Source organism: Danio rerio, chromosome 20 (assembly GCF_049306965.1).
Source record: "Danio rerio strain Tuebingen ecotype United States chromosome 20, GRCz12tu, whole genome shotgun sequence".
Classification (NCBI taxonomy): Eukaryota; Metazoa; Chordata; class Actinopteri; order Cypriniformes; family Danionidae; genus Danio; species Danio rerio.
This window is the reverse complement of record NC_133195.1, coordinates 4,053,939-4,073,812: the sequence shown is the minus strand read 5'-3', so window position 1 is coordinate 4,073,812 and position 19,874 is coordinate 4,053,939. Positions and strand designations below refer to the sequence as shown.

General features: G+C 35.7%; 2 protein-coding genes across 3 annotated transcripts in view; one reads left to right on the top strand and one right to left on the bottom strand.

The window, feature by feature from the left end:
* Positions 1-1,883: 1,883 nt before the first annotated feature.
* On the bottom strand, positions 1,884-9,499 carry fsaf1 (40S small subunit processome assembly factor 1). Its single transcript, NM_001130794.1, is given in 7 exon segments — positions 1,884-2,035; positions 2,351-2,388; positions 2,482-2,568; positions 2,755-2,850; positions 5,348-5,422; positions 5,702-5,913; positions 9,333-9,499. Coding segments are annotated over 7 exon segments (720 nt in total). The 5' UTR covers positions 9,421-9,499; the 3' UTR covers positions 1,884-1,911.
* Positions 9,500-10,225: 726 nt separating this feature from the next.
* Positions 10,226-19,874, top strand: part of gnpat (glyceronephosphate O-acyltransferase) — a 32,406-nt gene continuing 22,757 nt past the window's right edge. For both annotated transcript variants that reach the window (XR_012396306.1, XM_002665648.8), the window contains exons 1-6: positions 10,226-10,354; positions 11,146-11,337; positions 14,918-15,094; positions 15,987-16,116; positions 17,923-18,050; positions 19,447-19,522. Coding sequence is in view for 1 of the 2 variants with exons in the window: in XM_002665648.8 (XP_002665694.2) it covers positions 10,331-10,354; positions 11,146-11,337; positions 14,918-15,094; positions 15,987-16,116; positions 17,923-18,050; positions 19,447-19,522 (727 nt within the window). In the remaining variant the exon portion in view is untranslated. The remainder of the gene's footprint in view (positions 10,355-11,145; positions 11,338-14,917; positions 15,095-15,986; positions 16,117-17,922; positions 18,051-19,446; positions 19,523-19,874) is intronic.

The following is a 19,874-nucleotide window of genomic DNA, read 5'->3' as shown; positions in this document are numbered from 1 at the left end:
CAACGAGCGCCTTCTCTGACAAAATAACAGTAAATAAAACACTTGTCATGTCAACTTTCGGTAGCACTTTATAATAACTACACACTATAAATCATTTATTAAGCATTAGCAAATAGTGAATTCATTATCTGTTAAGCATTAACTCTACATTAATAAACGTCAGTGTGCAGCTACAAATGCTCTATTCTTGACTTATAAGCACCTATATAATGTGGTTAATAATTGTATTTTCATACTTAGTAAATGATTATTTTTTCATTACTAAATTAAGTATTGCATTATTTACAAACCAGTTGTATTTAAGAGTAGTTGAGGGTTTTCAGGATCATTCAGAATGAGTTAGTAAATGATTAATAAACTATTGAAATCAACATTTGTATATCTTATTATTCAGGCATATACTAATAGTTAACTAATATGTTAATAAATGCTTTATTAACTTCATGCAGTTTTGTGACCTAATCTAAAGTGAGGACAATTCATGCTTTATAAATCCCTTATAAATGACAATTAAAGGCTCAGAATTAAATGAATAATCTTTGCAATCATATCTAAAAAGTAAAATTACTGTAAAGGTTAAACATTGCTGAATAACTTGAGTGTCAAAATACGACATCCAACTGGATAAAACAACAATATAATAATTTAACAATATAATAACATGCAATGTTTAAACTCTACAGTTATTTTTATTTAAGATTAGGTTGCAAAGATTTATTTTTCATTTGAAGTACAGTTTCAGTTGTGTATCTTTAAATGAATAGGAATGAATAATGTCATTTTACCTGTTTAGAATTTATTTGTCATTTATAAAGGATTTATAAAGCATGAATAGTCCTCACTTTAGATTAGGTCACAAAACTAGATGAAGTTGAGTTAATAAAGCATTTATTAACATGCATAGTAACCATTAATATATGCCTGAATAATAAGACATATAAACGTTGATTTCAATAGTTTATTAATCATTTACTAACTCATTCTGAATGATCCTAAAATCCCTCAACTACTCTTAAATACAAATGGTTTGTAACTAATGCGATACTTAATTTAGTAATGAAAAATAAATTGTTAACTAAGTATGAAAGTACAATTATTAAGCACATTTTAAATATGCTTGTATGTCAAGAATAGAGCATTTGTAGCTGCAGTTATAAACTGCTTACTAATGTTTATTAATGTAGAGTTAATGCTTAACGGATAATGAATTCACTACTTGCTAATGCTTAATAAATGATTTAATATGTGTAGTTATTATAAAGTGTTACCCAGCTTTTTGCCCCGCCTCTGATCTGATTGGTTCACTTCTTTTAGACCTGACAGTGATGAGCTGCGCGTGAAAGTGGAAGATCTTTCAACTTGGCACGTCATCTAAAAAAAAAACACATCTTCAAAAGACGACACACAAGCGTAATGGTCAAACATGTCCATCAATAACATGTTTACATGTGATTGTATGTTCTCCCCATGTTCGTGTGGGTTTCCTCCAGGTGCTCCAGTTTCCCAAAAACATGCTGTACAGGTGAATTGGGTAGGCTGAAATGTCCGTAGTGTGTGAAAGTGAATAAGAGTGTATGGATGTTTCCCAAAACTTTACGATTTCTATGTGAAGAATACTTTAAAACCAGAAGTGCTGAAAAAGCACAATCACACTGATGCCCTATTGTCTTCCCTCCTCACTTGTTAATGAGAACTAACTAAGAATTGTATTTGTAGTAGTTTCCCTCATCCAATAAACTAACTAAATTTGAAAAACAGAAAAATAAGCACACCTAAACAGCAAGATATTTTGAGAGACGGAAGATATTCTGAGGGACAGAAAACATTTGATCGATATAACAACTGTAATGAAGTTCCACATTTCAACCTCAAATTTTCAGTGTCCTTCTGTGGTTTTTCATTCATCCATGGCTACTTTTTCCCTTTGGAGTTAAATTTCTGAATTTCTTTGGAGCTCAAGACCAGCATTCCATTTTTGAAGCGTCCGACTTGTCCGCCAAGCTCTCTGCTAGACGAGGGTTTACTTTTCTCAGTCCTGGGAGGACAAAAAGGAACTAATTTAGCCACAATACCAACAATAACAAGCTTCTGTCCAGACTGTAGAGATGCAGACAGATCTACCAGAGCTCAATGAAAGTTTGTTAACCAAATTCAGTAATTTTACTGGAATTCATTTTGTGAAGGTGAAAAAAAAGTGGACTAAGTTTGAAAGTTAATTTAGGGTGTAATAAATACACTATTGACATTTTAAAACCTTTTTTACCTTTACATTTCAGTAAATATATTTGTGTTAATCGGGCTAATCAGTGACATTGCATTAATGTCACTAAGGGAACATGAACACACACACCTTGGTTTTCCTTCCTTCCTTCTTTTCTTTTGTAACTCCTGAGGAAAGAGCCATGGAAAGAAAGTTAATCAATTGAAAATTAATTCAAAAGCAATCAGATCACAAGCAGCAAGTTTAAAAGTTGGACTTACAGGTTTCGCTTCCTCTTTCTCTTTCATCTTCCGTTCTTTTAGCTGTTGTTGGTACACTTTGTAGTTAACATACTGCTTTTTAGGGGGCTTTAGAAAAGAGGATAAAAACCATACACATTTGAACGATGAAAAAAAATAAAGAAGTTTTATTAAAATTGTGCTCAGAACTCTACACAAATATGCAAACCTGATGCTTCACCAACCTGTTACTTTACGGTCATTGAAATATACAGTAGTTATTAATATTGTGATTTTTTCTTTGGTTGAACTCACTCTGGCTCCCAGCATGATGGCTCTTTCCTCCTCAAACACCCTCTGCTGCTGCTTCTGATAACCCGACAGTCCAAACCTGTGAACTTCAAACCGAGCCTGTGAAGAAATTCACAGCAAAACTTGTACTCAAGTATTTAATACATAATTTACAATAATAACTGTTTCTTAATAATCAAGCATTTTACAAAAAACATATGTAATGTAGTGTGTATTTATATAGCCACATACAGTAGGGGGTGGCCCCGTGTCAACAAGCTTGCCAACCCCTCTGGCCCCCCTAAATTTGGACTTGTATTTTTATGTAAAAACGCCACAGAGAAACGAGATCAGTTATCGGTAGCAGACTGCGGAGATATGACTGAGGCCTCTCTCGTGTGCTCTCAGTGTCGCTTGCACTCGGGCGCACAGGCTCTCTTTTTGCTATCATGCACTCACTTTCTCTGCTTTCATGCGTACTCGCTTTCTATCTCAGTGTTGGTGCTGCGCATACCAGTTTCCCACATTCGTCAGAAATTAAGCCCCAAATTGACATAGGTAAAATAAAAGAGTCAACTTCAGTCATGTTCCAGCCTGATCTAACGAGGAAACGCAAGTATTTTACATTGTGTCCGTTTAGGGGCTAATTCATACGAGGTCAGTACGATTTTAAAAAGGAGGCGTGGCACCCAACCTAACCCCTAACCCCATCCGTCATTGAGTGATGAGCAAATCATACTAAATTGTACGAATTAGATTGTACGAATTCATACGAATTAGCCACTAAATCAAAAAGGTACGAATTGCCGTGAGATTACGTTGCATGTTTATGTTATGAAACTCTACCAAAATGTCCACTGTTGATTATATTAGACTTTTTACAATTTTTAATTTTAAAACGTTTAATATAGGACGTCCTCGGCTGTGCAGAGGCTATTACTAATCAGAAATTGAGTGTACATAGTTTTACGTTAGGAAATGCAGTCATGAATTTACAAACAGTCGGCAAGTACCGGAGAACAGATGTAACACATTGATCAAATGTAGGTTTCAGTCACGCACATGTAAAAGTAAAATTCAGCTCGTTTAGTTCGTTTTTGTTTTCAGTCGTGACATAAAGCACGAGTCTTCAACACATGATTTAATACAACACTTTTTAAATATAATAGTTTAACTCGTTTCTAATAACTATTTTTCATCTTCCCCATGATGACAGTCAGTGAATAATATTTGACTAGTTATTTTGCAAGACAGTTGTATTCAGACAAAGTCCCTTTATGTATTCAATAGTCTTTGAATGAGATTTAAAGACCTAACTATGGTAACTAAGTTATTGTATTACTGATTTGTTGTGTAATGTGTAGACAATCAAAAAATATAATAGGCAAATACAAATAAAAATATACAGTAAATATTTCTTAAGGAGGCTAATAATACCTTAAAATAGTTAAAATTGTTTTAAATTAAAAACTGCTTTTATTCAAGAAATAAACTATAAGCAATAAGACTTATTATGACTCCAGAGGAATTGTTTTTGTTTTATAGGAAATACTGTGAAAATTTTTGTTTGGTTTGTTAAAGATCACTTGAAAAACACTATTTTAAGTAAATGGAAAGACAAAAAATATTGACTCCAACTGCATCTGTTAAAGTCTACAGGTGCGAAAATGTGCCTTGATGTATTTGAATGTTAAAGATGTGTTATTCTACTACAGTACAAAATTACTTGTCAAATAAAGTAACACGGAAGACTATTTTAAGTTTAAGTTCTTTGATTATCTTGTTTATGAAGACTGCAGGGTGATGCATGAAAAAAAAGACTTTGAATAATTGTTTAAGTAGTTTGTGATGTATGCTAAAGCATGCCCCCTAAAAGTACAAGAGGCCCCTGTCTGGGCCCCCTCAGTCACTCTGGTCTGGAACCACCACTGCACACAGCTCTGTGACAAGGGAGAGTAAACGATGACTTCTTTGTTTTATTATGGTTTATTTCTTTAACACCTCTCACACAAAATAGATAGGGTTCATTTACCTTCTATGTAGACTTCAAAATGCTGACTAAGCAAACAGCTCAACAAACATTAATAATAATAATAATAATAATGGGGGATCTCCTCATTCACCACCAGTGTGCAGCATCCACCTGGACGACCAGCCATTTTGCGCCAGACCGCACACCACACACCAGCTGATTGGTGGAGAGGAGACAGAGATGAAGCCAATTATGATATGGGGAGGATTAGGAGACCATGATGGACAGAGGCCAGTGGGCAGATTTGGCCAGGATGCCGGGGTAAAATCCCCGCTCTTTTTCGAAGGACATCCAAGGATTTTTAACAACCACAGAGAGTCATGACCTCGGTTTAACGTCTCATCCGAAAGACGGCGCTCACTGAGCAGTACAGAGTTCCCGTCACAATACTGGGGCATTAGGACTCACACAGACTGCAGGTTGAGCGCCCCCTGCTGGCCTCACTAACACCACTTCCGGCAGCAACCCAGCTTTTCCAATGTGGTCTCCCATCCAGCTACTGACCGGGCGCAGCCCTTCAGTGGGCGACCATGTGAGAGTTGCAGAGAGCTAGCTGCCGGCTTGGAAAAGAATCAACAATCTCACCTTTTCTATGGTTAGCTTCTCATCTAGGCCTTTTTTCTTCATTGTCATCATCATTTTTTCTTTGACATCAGGAACCTGAAGATAAACAAAGCATGGTTTTATTTGCTTAATTCAACATTTTAACACAAAGGTTTCCAACTTCCATAAGCACTTAAGCTAGGCATGACCTGATCGAGAACATCAAGATATGACACTAGTAAGCCCCTGCTGGTAGATACAAAAACTGCACCATCGCCACCCAGAGGAAATCTGATGTCCATCCAACAACAGTATCCATAAACTGTGATAAGCAGCAAATAAAAAGCAATAAAATACAATTAATAATGTACTTCTGGAGCAGAATGTTCCTCTTACCTTCTGCTTTGGTTCAACAGACTGTGATAACTTGTTCTTCTTTAAAGGATCAACAAATGTAACAACCTCCACCTTGGATTGTTTGGTTCCAGCTGAGTTTGAGTCGGTATCTGCGTTTCCCTCAGCTTCGTTCACAGTGCCAGCGTTATCATCTTTAGATAAGTTCTTCTTTCTTTTCAGACATTTCTTTGATCTTTTGTTTTCTCCATCACCTAAACATGAAAAATGATATCAAAAGTGATAATCAGTATTTATACATTTCATAGACACAGTAAGTAAATGTTACGTAAACAGTAAGTAAATTTTAAGCATATAATAAGCAGTGGTGTAAAGTAACTAATTACAAATACTCAAATTACTGTAATTGAGTAGTTTTCCTTAGAAATTGTAATTTACTAAGTAGTTTTATAAATGTGTACTTTGCTCTTCCCTAAGTATATTGGTACTTTTACTCCACTACTTTCCTTCAACCTGCAGTTACTACTTTATTTTTTCTTGTCTATGGGAATTAGAAAAATCAGTCCTGTGATTCTGGTCCAATCAGATCACACACAGAAGGTAAATCACATCATAATGAACTACCTCAAGACATATATATAAAATAGCAGCAAACTGTTTAGAAGCATTAAAAGTGTTTAAGAAGACGTCCAAAATCTTCACACTCATTGACTCAGAGACTGTTTAGATGCAGGTCACTGATGAAAAGATGATGAATGTTTTCTGTATGATGGCTGAAATGGCCTTAAACACCCAGCAGGCACAAGGCTTCAACATGACGTACCCCAGTGTTGTGGAGACGTTGCATTTTGTTTGGAAATCATGTTGATGTCAGAACTCAAGGTCAGGCCAACGTCCAACCTAAAACCAACCAAATATCAACGTCTAATGATTTCACAGCTTGACTTGTGGGGACGTTACCACTATCCGTGTGTTTCTGACGTATGTAATACTGTTTCCAGGTCCAAGCCAACATTCATTTGAGTTGAGAAATCATTCGTTTATGATCACTTTTTATTCCTATTACACATTAAAGTTAATTTTACATAAAGTCATAGTGTACACAACAATCTCTGGGCTTGCTGCATAACAAATACCAAAATTTTAACAATTTATAAAATAATGAATCACTTTCTGGCCATTGGATATTAGGCATGGACATATATATTGCGATTGTGATTTTCGAAAGTATTAAATCGCTTTGTAAACGTTTATTATAACCATTTCATGAGTCCCCATTCAGTTGATTAGAGCGATTGGACCCGGAAGCCGCTCCACGTGACGTCACACTTAACAAGCGGATTACGTCGTCGGCGCCAGTGGTGTAGTGGTTAGTGCGTCGACACATGCACTCCAGTGCTTGCGGCGACCCCGGGTTCGATTCCGCCTCGCGGCCCTATGCCGATCCTTCCCCTCTCTCTGCTCCCCATGCTTTCCTGTCAATTCTCTCTACTGTCCTATCAAAAATAAAGGTGAAAAGCCCGAAAAAATAATTATCAAAAAAAAAAAAAAACAAGCGGATGACGTCTATCAGATGTTGGATTTTGGTTGCCATGCCTGATGAATAAATGTCAGTATTTGACGTCAGTATGATGTTGGTTTAAGTTATTGACTCGATGTTAGATTTTGGTCAGTTTCCAACACAACCTAGAGTCAACCAAATATCAACGTCATTTGACGTCGTTACTGGACGTCAAAATAAATTTGTCCTTAGACGCTGGCAAGACATTGAATTTCGGTCACCTGACTTCACAACCTAAATCTAACCTAATATTAATGTCTTACAACTAGGCCCATACGGAATCTGCGCGCGCAGAATTCTGCAGATTTTCCACAGAATTACGCAGATTTCTGCTGATTTTCAGCCCGTTATTAATTCTGTTTATTTACTTGAGTAAATGTGTAAATCTGAATTTATTCAGTTTTTAATCAGTAATTTATTACTTTTTATTTATTATATTAAGGTTTTAGTTATGATACTTCGCTAGATACTCCCAAAAATAATTCCAAAGAAATACGCAGATTTTTACTAAAATTCTCCGCAGAAATAACAAAAAACTTCCGCAGATTCCGTCTGGCCTTAGTTATGACGTTGTGTGACTGCTGGGCAATAACTAAATGCACTACAGAATGTTACGTTTACACACACATCCACAAATTCCATGTAAATGCATCAGCTTTACAGAGTAATGCTCACAACTCTTGAGTACTTTCGAAAGGTCTACTTGTTACTCATAATTTGAGTAATATTTACAACAGATACTTTTACTTTACTTGCACTACATTATTGTCCCATGTTTCTAACATGTTTCAGAATATCTTGTTTTGTGTTCAACAGAAGAAAGAAGACTTTTAAGTGAACTATGGCTTTATTGTCATGAGTTATACGAGTGCAGAAAGCTTCTTAACAATTTTTAAAAGGACAACATTGGGATTTACCACAACAAAGACTGCTGAAGTCAGCTGATGTTACTAACTTTACTAGACTGACCTCTGTAAAGAAATAACATTATGCTGCTGCCATCTTTCTAACCCAAATCTCAGCTGAAACATTACTTTAGCTTCATCTCCGAAACAGTGGGTTATTCAATACAAATACTTTCATAACATTTATTTATTTGGATTCAATCATCTATGTTTAATAAGATAACGTGTAGGGCGACATGATGGCTCGGTGGTTGGCATTGTCACCTCATAGCAAGAAGGTCACTGGTTCGAGTGCCAGTTGGCATTTCTATGTGGAGTTTGCATGTTCTCCCTGTGTTGGTGTGGGTTTCCTCCGGGTGCTCCGGTTTCCCCCACAGTCCAAAGACATGCGGTATAGGTAAGGAAGCTAAATTGGCTGTAGTGTATTTGTGAATAATTGCGTATGGATGTTTCCCAGAACTGGGTTACAGCTGGAAGGTCATCCGTAAAACATAGAGGTAAAGTTGGTTTTATTTTCGCACATTCAGACTTTCTCCTTAATAATATAATTTCATATAAGTATTATTTGCAAACTCTAAATAGTGAAATCATATGAATATCAAAGTACAACATTGTTTACAGTCAAATAAACAGTGTTAATGTTGTTTTCAAGTCATACTTGCATGCTAATTCCGATCGAATATTCAAAGTACCATGGTAAACATTATAGAGACTCCTAAATGAACGAATGTGCGAATATAAAACCAACTTTACCTCTATCCGTAAAAAAATATGCTGGATAAGCAGGCGGTTCATTCCGCTGTGGTGACCTCTGATGAATAAAAGGACTAAGCCAAAGGGAAAATGAATGAATGAAGATAACGTGTTAGGCTTATACTATTATTGGTGATATTTTTTGCATACTATGAGTACCATTATATATTGTATACCACACTGCATGCAGTAATTCACTGTGTATTGTGACTTAGGTAAATGGATATATGGGTACTCTTCGGTGACTTTTCTTACAAATAAATGCAAGAGTGTGTGTTTCCCAGTATTGGGTTGCAGCTGGAAGGGCATCCCCTGCGTACAACATATGCTGGATAAGTTGGCGGTTCATTCCGCTGTGGCGACCCCGGATTAATAAAGGGTTTAAGCCGAAAAGAAATTGAATGAATGTGAGTTAGTATGCATGTGTGCAAGTCTGATATTAAAGCCTTCTTACCAAAATCATACAACTCGTTTAAAACTTGATCGAGGAAAAGACGATCGTCATCCACTTTTCCGTCCTGTTTATCGTTTGTTACGCTCATTTTGACAAACAAAACCGGTTTTAACGGAAGGGTTGTTTACGTGTGTTTCACGTGTGTGCTTCAAGCACGCGAACTGTCCTTTTTCGCTTTCCGTCAATCCGTTGTTGGTCCCGGAAGAAGCTCAATCTGAGTTTTTGACACCGCCCATGTTATGAAAACAAAGAAGGGGGAAAGTAAATCAAGGACTGTTTAAAAGTAGTTTACCTTTAGGTGGCGCATGGCGGCCCAGAATTCAAAACGTTTTGTCTTACTAAGGTACAGTAGATAAATATATAACGTTTTAAATATATCTAACATTTTCCATGTGTGATATTCGACTTTTAAAAAGCGTGCTGAATGTGTAAATAAAGATATTACATAAAATGATAACGATTTCTAGTAAACGTAACGTTAAGCAATATCAGGTTTAATTTTAGACATTACTATAAATAATAATACTGGTTTTATAAGGTATTTAATCAGTTTTTCTTGATAAACGCACCTCGTCGCTGAATTCACAAAGCCCGCCCTCCGCGGACATCTCAGCCAACCAGAAACAACCTCAAGCTCCACAAAATGATTGACATGTAGAGTGGGATTCTTATTGGCTGAACGTAGTAGCTCTTTGTTGTTGTAAATACACCCAAGTGAAGTCTATAGGGTAACAAAAATATTACATTTTAGTAGTTGTAATAATTAACACCTCATAGTACCTAAAGTTTTGTAAAAATGAATAATAAAACGAACATATTGACCAATCTAACCCCGCCCACCAGGTCACTGGGGTTTCGGCTCTTTCGACGCTCCACTTGCTTGTTGTCTTTTCATATCAGGAATGAGTTCAGGCTGAACGACCAACCTTGATCCAAACTTTCTCACCAAGAACTCGTCTGAATTGTTACACTCATGCTTGGATAGGCACGGAATCGAAATGGCGTCTAGAGCTCTATATTCGGTAAGTTTTTTTTAGTGTCGTTACATGTTTCCTGGAACAGCAGCACATGCTTGAAGCATTTCACTGTCAAGCTGTCATAGAGATTCCTCTAATATTCTCCTCAAGCAAACTGCATGCACAGAGCACGTCAGCTTTTTTAAATAACCAAAAAAAATATGATCAGCCACTTAAAAAAGTGTTTTTAAAAGTGATTTAATTTGGTTTCGAGCCTTAGCACTAATGCAATTCTTTATATGAGACACTGTAGGCTATTATTAATTGTTGAAGTAAAAGTGTATGTGCAAATGTGTATTTAAGATTTTGTTTGTGTTATTATATTTTATGTACATATACAGACACGCCTCTTACTTCCTTTTAAGCTACTTTCACATTCTATGATATTATTAATAATAATAATAATAGTAATGAGAATATAATCATTACTATTATACTCATTCATATATGAGCATATTATCATTACTATTGATAATAACAATAAAGTCATCAAATGGATTAGTCATTGATTTCCACATAATCTAAATTGTAAGTTGTAAATTGTAATTGTAAATGTACTGCATGATGTGAGCAATTTTGAAAATTCTCACACATTCACAATTCCATCATATTTCCTTATATGCCGTTAAACATTTATTAATAAAAAAAATCTATAGAATTTGCCTTTTTTTTCAATAAACCTATTTAGTGTGTATGTAATATCACTATTTGTTATTTTATTTTTTAGTAATGTCATTTAATGTAAATGTTTTCCTTTGTCTGATTTTAAAAAGCCTTGTTTTCTGTTTTTAATACAGCCTAGGCATCCAATGCTGAAGAAGCGGGACGATTTTGAGGACATTCTGGAGGAGAGACGGCGCTACAGTGATCTGAGATACGCGTTGAAATGTTACACTCCAACGCTCTACAAAGGACTGGTGCCCTGCAAAGCCAGTGTGCTGAAAACCATCGTTCTGCAGTCCGATCATCTGCAGTATGTCATCAAACAGGTACAGGAAGAACAGAAAACGCCACAGCACAGTTTCCTTAGTGCCAAGACGGTCTCTTTCATACCTCACCTTGAAGAGACCGTTCACCCCCAAAATATGTAATTGCCTTATTACTCACACTCAATTGGTTGTAAACATTTATTAGTTCTATCTGTTTTCAAGAGTTCACATTTAGCTGATAATCAAAGCGTATTTGGCATGCTGTCCCGGGAGAGAGCCCTGAGCTTGTAATATCCCCGAGCCCGGGGCTCCCTCCCATAAGAGCTGCTGAAGTTACAGTAAACAGCACTTGGAGGCGCTCAAGCGCAAAACCGTCAATGCGAGCGCACATTGAAGAAGATGCCCAGAGGCGATATGAACGTGGAGCTGCTTATTGCTCTGGTGAACAATAATCATTTCTTCATTGCTAGAGCTGGAGCTTCTACTTGAACCATCTATGCTTGTTCGATTCACCAGTAACTTTAACAACAAACCTGACCATACCTGCCAAAACTCCCGTATTTCAGACCCATCTCCCGTATTGTTCTGTCTCCTGGAAAACTCCCGGACTTCCACCCCTCCTAAGTTTTTTTTGTACAGTCCGGCTAGTTTTTTGGTTCAGTCCCCATGTGCACCAAACCCAACGCGCAACCATCTGCATACCCGCTACACGCTCCTCAGTTCACGCGCAGTCCCCGCCCCCCGTCTTCATCACTTCGCGCACCAATCCCCCACCGATCTTCACTTCGCGCGCACCCCCGGATTTTATGATGCGGATGTTGGCAGGTTTAAGCGTGACAACTTCCGGTCTTCTTCATCTGTGCAACAAGCGGGTGTCAGAAGCTTAAAGTTGTGTAGTGGCATCCAATGTCAAGAAGTGATTTTGCATAGTCTTCTGCTCGACGCCAGTGAAAATCGCTTCAGGTTAAATTTAGAAAAACGTCTCGAAAGACGATAATTGCAAACGAAAAGCATCCCGGTGTGTACGACCCTTTAGACCAGGAATCGCCAAACTCGTTCCTTGAGGGCCGGTGTCCTGCAGATTTTAGCTCCAACCCTAATCAAACACATCTGAACAAGCTAAACAAGGTCCTACTAGGTATACTTGAAACACCCAGGCAGGTGTGTTGAGGCAAGTTGGAGCTAAACCCTGCAGGGCACCGGACCTCCAGGAATGAGATTGGTGACCCCTGCTTTAGATCCTAAAAAAAATCATCAAATCAAAATAAGTCTTTGAGCTTTATACATTGAATAAATTGCCTCACTTGGCCCTAACAAATGTGTAAATCGTTTCTCAAAAGAGAAAAAATCGTACTATATTACAAAACGTAGTCGCTTCTACAGCAGACAGCGGCTGCACCTCCTCAACAATAAAAGCAATTACCATTTTTTTGGTTAAGTCGTATTACCTGGAGAACGTGAACTGATGTCAATCATTTGTTGTTTACGCTAGCTGTTTTTTTTTTTCGATGTCGTAGTTCTTGCAGTTGTCAAGAGTTTAACTTGCACATAATCTACACTTAACAACAATCCACTTCTTTTCTTCGATGAGTTCAAAATAACAAGAATCCATAGCAAAAATTTTTGCTCTTCGGCCCCAACAGTCTTCGGCCTGCCATTGTTTCTGTTTCTGACTGTCTGTTGCGATGACGAGTGAACCGGTCCAACCAGTTCCTTAAATTGAACTGAGTTGTGAAACGGTTTGCGTCTTCAGTAAGTACGTAATTACTTATTAACGCAACAGATACACTTCTCTGACTTGAAATATACTTATATCCTGAGATATTCAGTTAGTAGAACAGTACACTGACTCATTTGCTGTGAAAAAACAGACCTGCCGACTGTCTATTTCCTCGCAGCACGCTCTCTCATCAGCTAAGTTTCCATCCACCTATTTTTATGCGCATTTTTAAAACTGTATGCGCATAACAGAGTTGGATAAACTTTTTTTTTGATAAGAAAAGATGCGCATAAACTATGATGGAAACACTTTTACCAAACAAATTCCAGTATGCGCATTAAAAAAGGTCATGTAATTTTAAGAGATCATGTGATGATAAAAATGTGTGCGAACCATAGACTGTAAAATATATGGATGTAGTATCCGTGACGTCACCCAAAGGTTTCTGAAGAGCGCAAAAGAAGCCACAAGTAGGCACGGCTAACCGTCGCCATTTTGGTCACACGTCATCACACCCACGGCGGGATACCAAACAAGGGCAAAGAGGCGGAGAGTGAGCAGAGCTACAGACACCTGCTAGCATTTAGCTTGGACCTGATTCAGACACACATAACTTTGGGAGAACGCTTAATACTTTATCACCTGCGACTCGTTTGTGTTCTGACCACTTGTGCTTTGTTGTACACTATATCAATAAAGTGTTTAGACTTTTAAAAACACTGCTGTAATACATTGAGCCACTAAACATTGTTCTTATGACGTTTTTCAACAGGAGGAAAACACGAATTACTTCCAAACTCTTCAGATATAGTCTGTGTTAGTAAATGCAGGACTATTGATGAAATCCAGCATAACACTGTATGACAACGCTTCAGATGACTGATCTAGAGCCTACAGCTAATCAATCTGTCAGATTCTGCAGTGCATTACAGCTCTAAATATAAATATAAACGATAAATGATCTTAAATAAAACAAATACATGTATAGAGATGGTTTATAAGTATATAACTTTACTCACATGGGAAACGGAGGCCACGTGAATGGTTTGTGAGCACAATTAAGTTCACCCAGCATGCCATGCCATCTAATAATTGTAGGAAACAAGTCCAAAAGGCAGTTGACTGTGTAAAGCCACATAAAACAACACAGAAATACGATAAATATGCCGAGTTCAGTGGCTAATCTGCAGGATTCAGCTGAGGTGACGTGACGGCGACCAACGAGACCTAGCTGTCACTCAAGTGGCCACGCCCTTAATTATGCAAACTTAATATAGCCTAATATAAAGGAAACGGATGAGTTATAAAAAAATTCACCCCCTCACAGTTGTCATGAAGGGTAATATTAGCTGTGTTAACCAAAATCTTTTTTTGTACCAGGCTGTAAACACCTTTTTTTCTGCTGTAAAGTTGGCCATTCTAACTGTGGGCTCAATTGAAATTTGCTCTGTTTTGGAGCCAGGAGCGGCCAGGACTAGCGGAATTTCGGATGATTTGCAGTTTTAGTTACTTCTGTATTGGCTTCCTGAGGGAGAGCGGGAGGTTGCCGCTTGGTGTAAACGGACAAACCAGCAGGCTGAACATATTGTAAAACGTCTGAAATGTTGTTTTGGTTATTGTAAAATGCCTTAAGCCTTTCAGTGTTAGTGTTATTATATTGTTAATTACCTCCAGAACTGTCAAGAGCGCCTGTGCTTCACGACTGACGCCTTCAAACGCCATCGCGTGTTCATTGCGTGTCGGCATTTGTCTACTAAGGTGCAAATAATTTATTATTTAAAGAAAAGTTTATTGCAGCTTCTCTTACTGCTTCTCCTACTGTTGATATCTGGCGCCAGTTAGTCGAGAAGTGACAATTTTGTTTTCTTTGACTCCCATCAAGCCCTTGGTGTTTAAACGTTTACTGAACTCTGTGTGCAGGTTTCATCCGAATCAGGAGACAGCCCTGAGTGCGTTACAGAAGAAGCGTCGCTGATTCTGGACGAAATGGCTCACCGTCTGCAGCTCAGCACCATTCGCTTCTTCGCCTTTACACTCAGCAAAGCCTTCAAGTGCCTCTTCCGCAGCGTGTGTGTCAATGAGGAGGGCATTCAGAGGGTGAGGGTCTTCCCAAAATACACGTGTGAAAATCCCGCTCAAACACCTGGCATCTGCGGACTGCTGTACTAAAACGTGTGTCCTAATTAAATGCAGGCTTATTGCTTCAAACAGAATGTTAGATGGTTTGAGGGAACTCCGTTTCTCTTGAGCACTCATTAATATGATTTATAATGATACGATTTTCATTTGATTATTTTGTCTGTTTAAAAATATTGTTTTAATGGACATGAAAGGGGTGGCATGGTGGCTCAGTGGTTAGCACATACATATATATATAAAGTAATTGAACAAATAATTATGTGATGTCCTGGAATGTAACAATAGTAAAACTCACTGGTAAAGTTCTTACTATAGTATTTCTCATAAACGTTACGTGAGATCCTCTTTCTTCTTGTCTGTCACTGTGCTGTTTATCTGACGCATCCTGATAAGGAGATTGAGGCACACTCTAACAGGCATGGGGGAACGGTGGACGGAGAGAACTAGCATTAAAGGCACGGGCAACAAGAACAGCTCCAATGTGTTCAGAGCAGAAAATCTAATATTCTGAAAGGTTTAATAAAGAATCTGATGGGTGTTTTGAGCTGAAACTTGACAGACACATTCTGGAGACACAAAAGACTTTAATATTGAAAAATTGGTTCAATAGGTGCCATTTAAGTCATGTTGTGTGTCAGTTGTATATATTTCTGTCGTTTTGCCCTGAAACTGCTCAATGTTAACTATTCGCAGTGTGATCTTTATTATAATGGACCAGCTTATAGGCAATGTCAATACATTTACTTATGGCCTTTAAACTTTAGTTGGACTTTAGTAGTTTAGTTAATGTTCCTGCTGTTTGGTTTCATGAAGATGCCATGTAAGTTGAATGTAATGTTTTCCTACTCAGCTCCAGCAGGCTGTACAGGAACACCCGGTGGTTCTTCTGCCCAGCCACCGCAGCTATATGGACTTCCTGATGATGTCATATATACTGTACACGTACGACCTTCCCCTGCCGGTGATCGCAGCTGGAATGGGTGAGTGTGGACAGATTTATCAGCTAAAAATGTTTGTACCCTCCAAATTTATGTTGAACAGTGTTTTCAGGGTTGTTTGAGGTCACACTTCTGCAGCAGCACACTGAATACTATATTTAGTGTAGCTGTCATGAAAACGCAATTAACAAACACATGGCAACCCCCACCATAAATCCCTTTGTTCGTTCGTTCATTCGTTCATTCATTCATCCATCCATTCATCCATCCATTCATTCATTCATTCATTCATTCATTCATTCATTCATTCATTCATTCATTCATTCATTCATTCATTTATTCATGTATTTATTAATTCATTCATTCAGTAATCTATTTATTTATACATTGATTAATTTATTCATCCATGCATTTATTTTGTTTGTTAGTTCGTTTTTTCGTTTGTTTATTCATGAATTCATTTGATGTATTTATACATTAATTTATTTGTTTATTCATTCTTTTATTTTTTATTTTAATCATTCATTCATTTATTTATACATTGATTCATTTATTTATCCATGCATTTCATTCATTTATTCATTCAATGTATTTATACATTCATATATATATCTATTCATTCATTTGTTCATTCTTTTATTTTTTTCTTTAATCATTCATTTTTAAAAATTAATTGAATAATAATTAATTAATTTATTCATTAATTCATACATTAATTGATTCATGCATTTATTCATTTATCCATTCACTCATTTATTTTATTAATTTATTAATTCATTCAATTATTTTTATCATTCATTCATCCTTTAATTTATTCATATATTTACACATTCATTCATTTATGCATTTATTTTTTAAAGTTATTCATTCAATTCATTTGATGTATTAATTAATTAATTTATTTATTCATTTATTTATTTTTTATTTTAATTATTCATTTTTTTATTTATTCATTCTTTAATTTTCATTCTTTTATTCATGCATTCATTCATTCATCTATTTATTTATTTATTGATTTATACATACATTCATTTATTTATTTATTTATTCATCAATTCATTTTATGTGTTTATACATTTATTTAGTTATTAATTTGTTTTTTTCTTTAATCATTGATTTTTTTAAACTCATTCATTCATTCATTTATTCGTTTATTCAATCATTAATTATTTAACTTATTTATTCATGCATTTATTTATTTTTACATTAATATTTTTTTCATTCATTAATTTCATTTATTTATAAAAGGATTTATTTATTCATTCATTCATTTATCCATTCATTATTTCATTTTCCCTTTATTCATTCTTTTTAAAAATGTATTTATTTATGTATTTATACATTCAATTATTCATTCATTTATTTTTTATTCATTTATTCATTTATTCATTTATCCATTCATTTTTCCCTTTATTCTTTTTTAACTCATTTATTTATTTACTTATTTATTGAGCCGTCTAATATAAGATCGAATTTCCACCAAAAGTATGAAAAAATAATAAGCATAAATAAAAGACCAAAAAACTATAGTGTGTACTATTATAAAACATAAAACCTAAAGCTGAATGCAGAGTAAGAAACAATGCGGTCGTATGGAAATAAGATGAGCATGAATCAAAAATGAAAACGGGTTCAAAATCACAATGCACAGAACTTCAGCCTGATTTCAACCAAACCCAGTTTCTCCCACTTAAAGTAAAATTTTCTTCTCCCCTTTGTCTCTTTATAAATGCAAGCTGTTTCCAGAAATTTCCAGACTGTGTAAAGTTAAACTGAAAGCACACAAAAAGCAGGATTTTGTTTGCAATTTGGATTGGATTTTTGCCAATGTCATGATGTTTCTTTCAGATTTCATGAGCATGAAGTTTGTCGGTGAGATGCTGCGTATGTCGGGAGCTTTTTTCATCCGCCGGTCGTTTGGAGGGGATAAACTTTACTGGGCTGTGTTCTCCGAGTATGTGAAGACCATGCTAAGGGTAACACTGCAGCCAACCAAACAACTACACAAATTACACACACAAAAGACAAAGTTAATATCAACAAATGTCAAATGATTTTTTATTATAAATGTGCCTGAAAGAATTGTTTTGCTAGATAAATATTTGTTACAACTAATTGCATTATGCTGATTGTGTTCTGGAAATCGTAATAAAAAAAAGTATGACAGTCATTATTATTATTTTTCAGAAAGAAAAGGACACATTTTAATTTATGGAGAAAATAAACATTTAAATTAAGGTTATATTACACTTTTATTATTTAGATGTTGTCATATTTTACTCCTATACAATAGTCTTTACAGTAGAAAATGTTATAGTTATATTTAAAAACAGCTGAAGTCAGAATTATTAGCCCCCTGAATTTTTAGCCCCCCTGTTTATTTTTTTCCCAATTTCTGTTAAACAGACAGATTTTTTCAACACATTTCTAATCCTAATAGTTTTAATAACTCATTTCTAATAACTGATTTATTTTATTTTTGCCATGATGACAGTAAATACTATTTGACTAGATATTTTTCAAGACACTTCTATACAGCTTAAAGTGACATTTAAAGGCTTAATTAGGTTAAGCAGGCAGGTTAGGGTAATTAGGTAAGTTATTGTATAATGATGGTTTGTTCTGTAGACAAGAAAAAGTCGGAAAAAAATAATGTATCTTGAAGCGGCTAATAATTTTGTCCCTAAAATACAATCATGTTTGATTTTCTCTCTTCTGTTGAACACAAAAGAAGATAGTTTGAGGAAAGCTGAATACCTATAGCCATTGACTTCAATAGCACGAAAAACAACTGCTGTCAATGGATGTTTGGGTGAACTAGCTCTTTACCATTTGTTTAAATTGTGATACATTTATTTGATGTTGTGATGTCCTTTCTGTCACTTTTGATCAATGTTAAAAATTAATCACAGCATCACTTTCTTTTAATTAATTAATAAATTAATATTATTATTAATAATAATAATAATAATAATAATAACAACAATAATAATAATAATAGTAATAAATGGGAGAGTATATCATTATTTTAACAACACTGATAATAATAATAGCTATAATAATAATAATAATAATGATTCTTTTATTCATTTTCTTTTCGTCTTAGTCTCTGTATTAATCTGGGGTTGCCACAGCGCAATAAGCCGCCAACTTGTTCAGCATATGTTTTACGCAGCGGGTGCCCTTCAGCTGCAACCCGTCACTGGGGAAAATAATAATAATTATAATAATGATAATTAAGTTTTTTTTCTCTTAAAATCTTTCAGAAGAATTTCAAAAAGCCATTAAAAATACTTGATTACCCCAAATTTGTGGTCAGAACAGTATAAATTGCTCAACAATCCCAAATCCTTTTGTGTATTGATTATGCAGAATGGATATGCCCCAATTGAGTTCTTCTTGGAAGGAACAAGAAGCCGGACGTGTAAATCGCTCACACCAAAGACAGGTAATTACATCACTATTATTGTTATTATTCTGTTTTCTAAGATTCATCTTAGGTCAGAAAATAATATACTAAAATCTAAAGCTCATTGACGAACTTTGTTGTTACCTTGAGAAAGCTAAACATGACTGCACTAGGATTCAAAGGCAGTTGGCTTGCTAAGGTGTTGCTAATGCATTGCCATTCTAGGAATCAAAAAGAAAGTTGGCATGAAGCAGGGTGGGTTGCTAGTTGATTGCTAGGGTGTTTTCAGTAGTTAACAGGTGGTTGCTAGCTTAAACTGCGTTTAGTTTAATTGGCAAGCCTCATTTTTAATCAAATCTGAATAATTAGTAAGCATTTCTAGAATGTTATA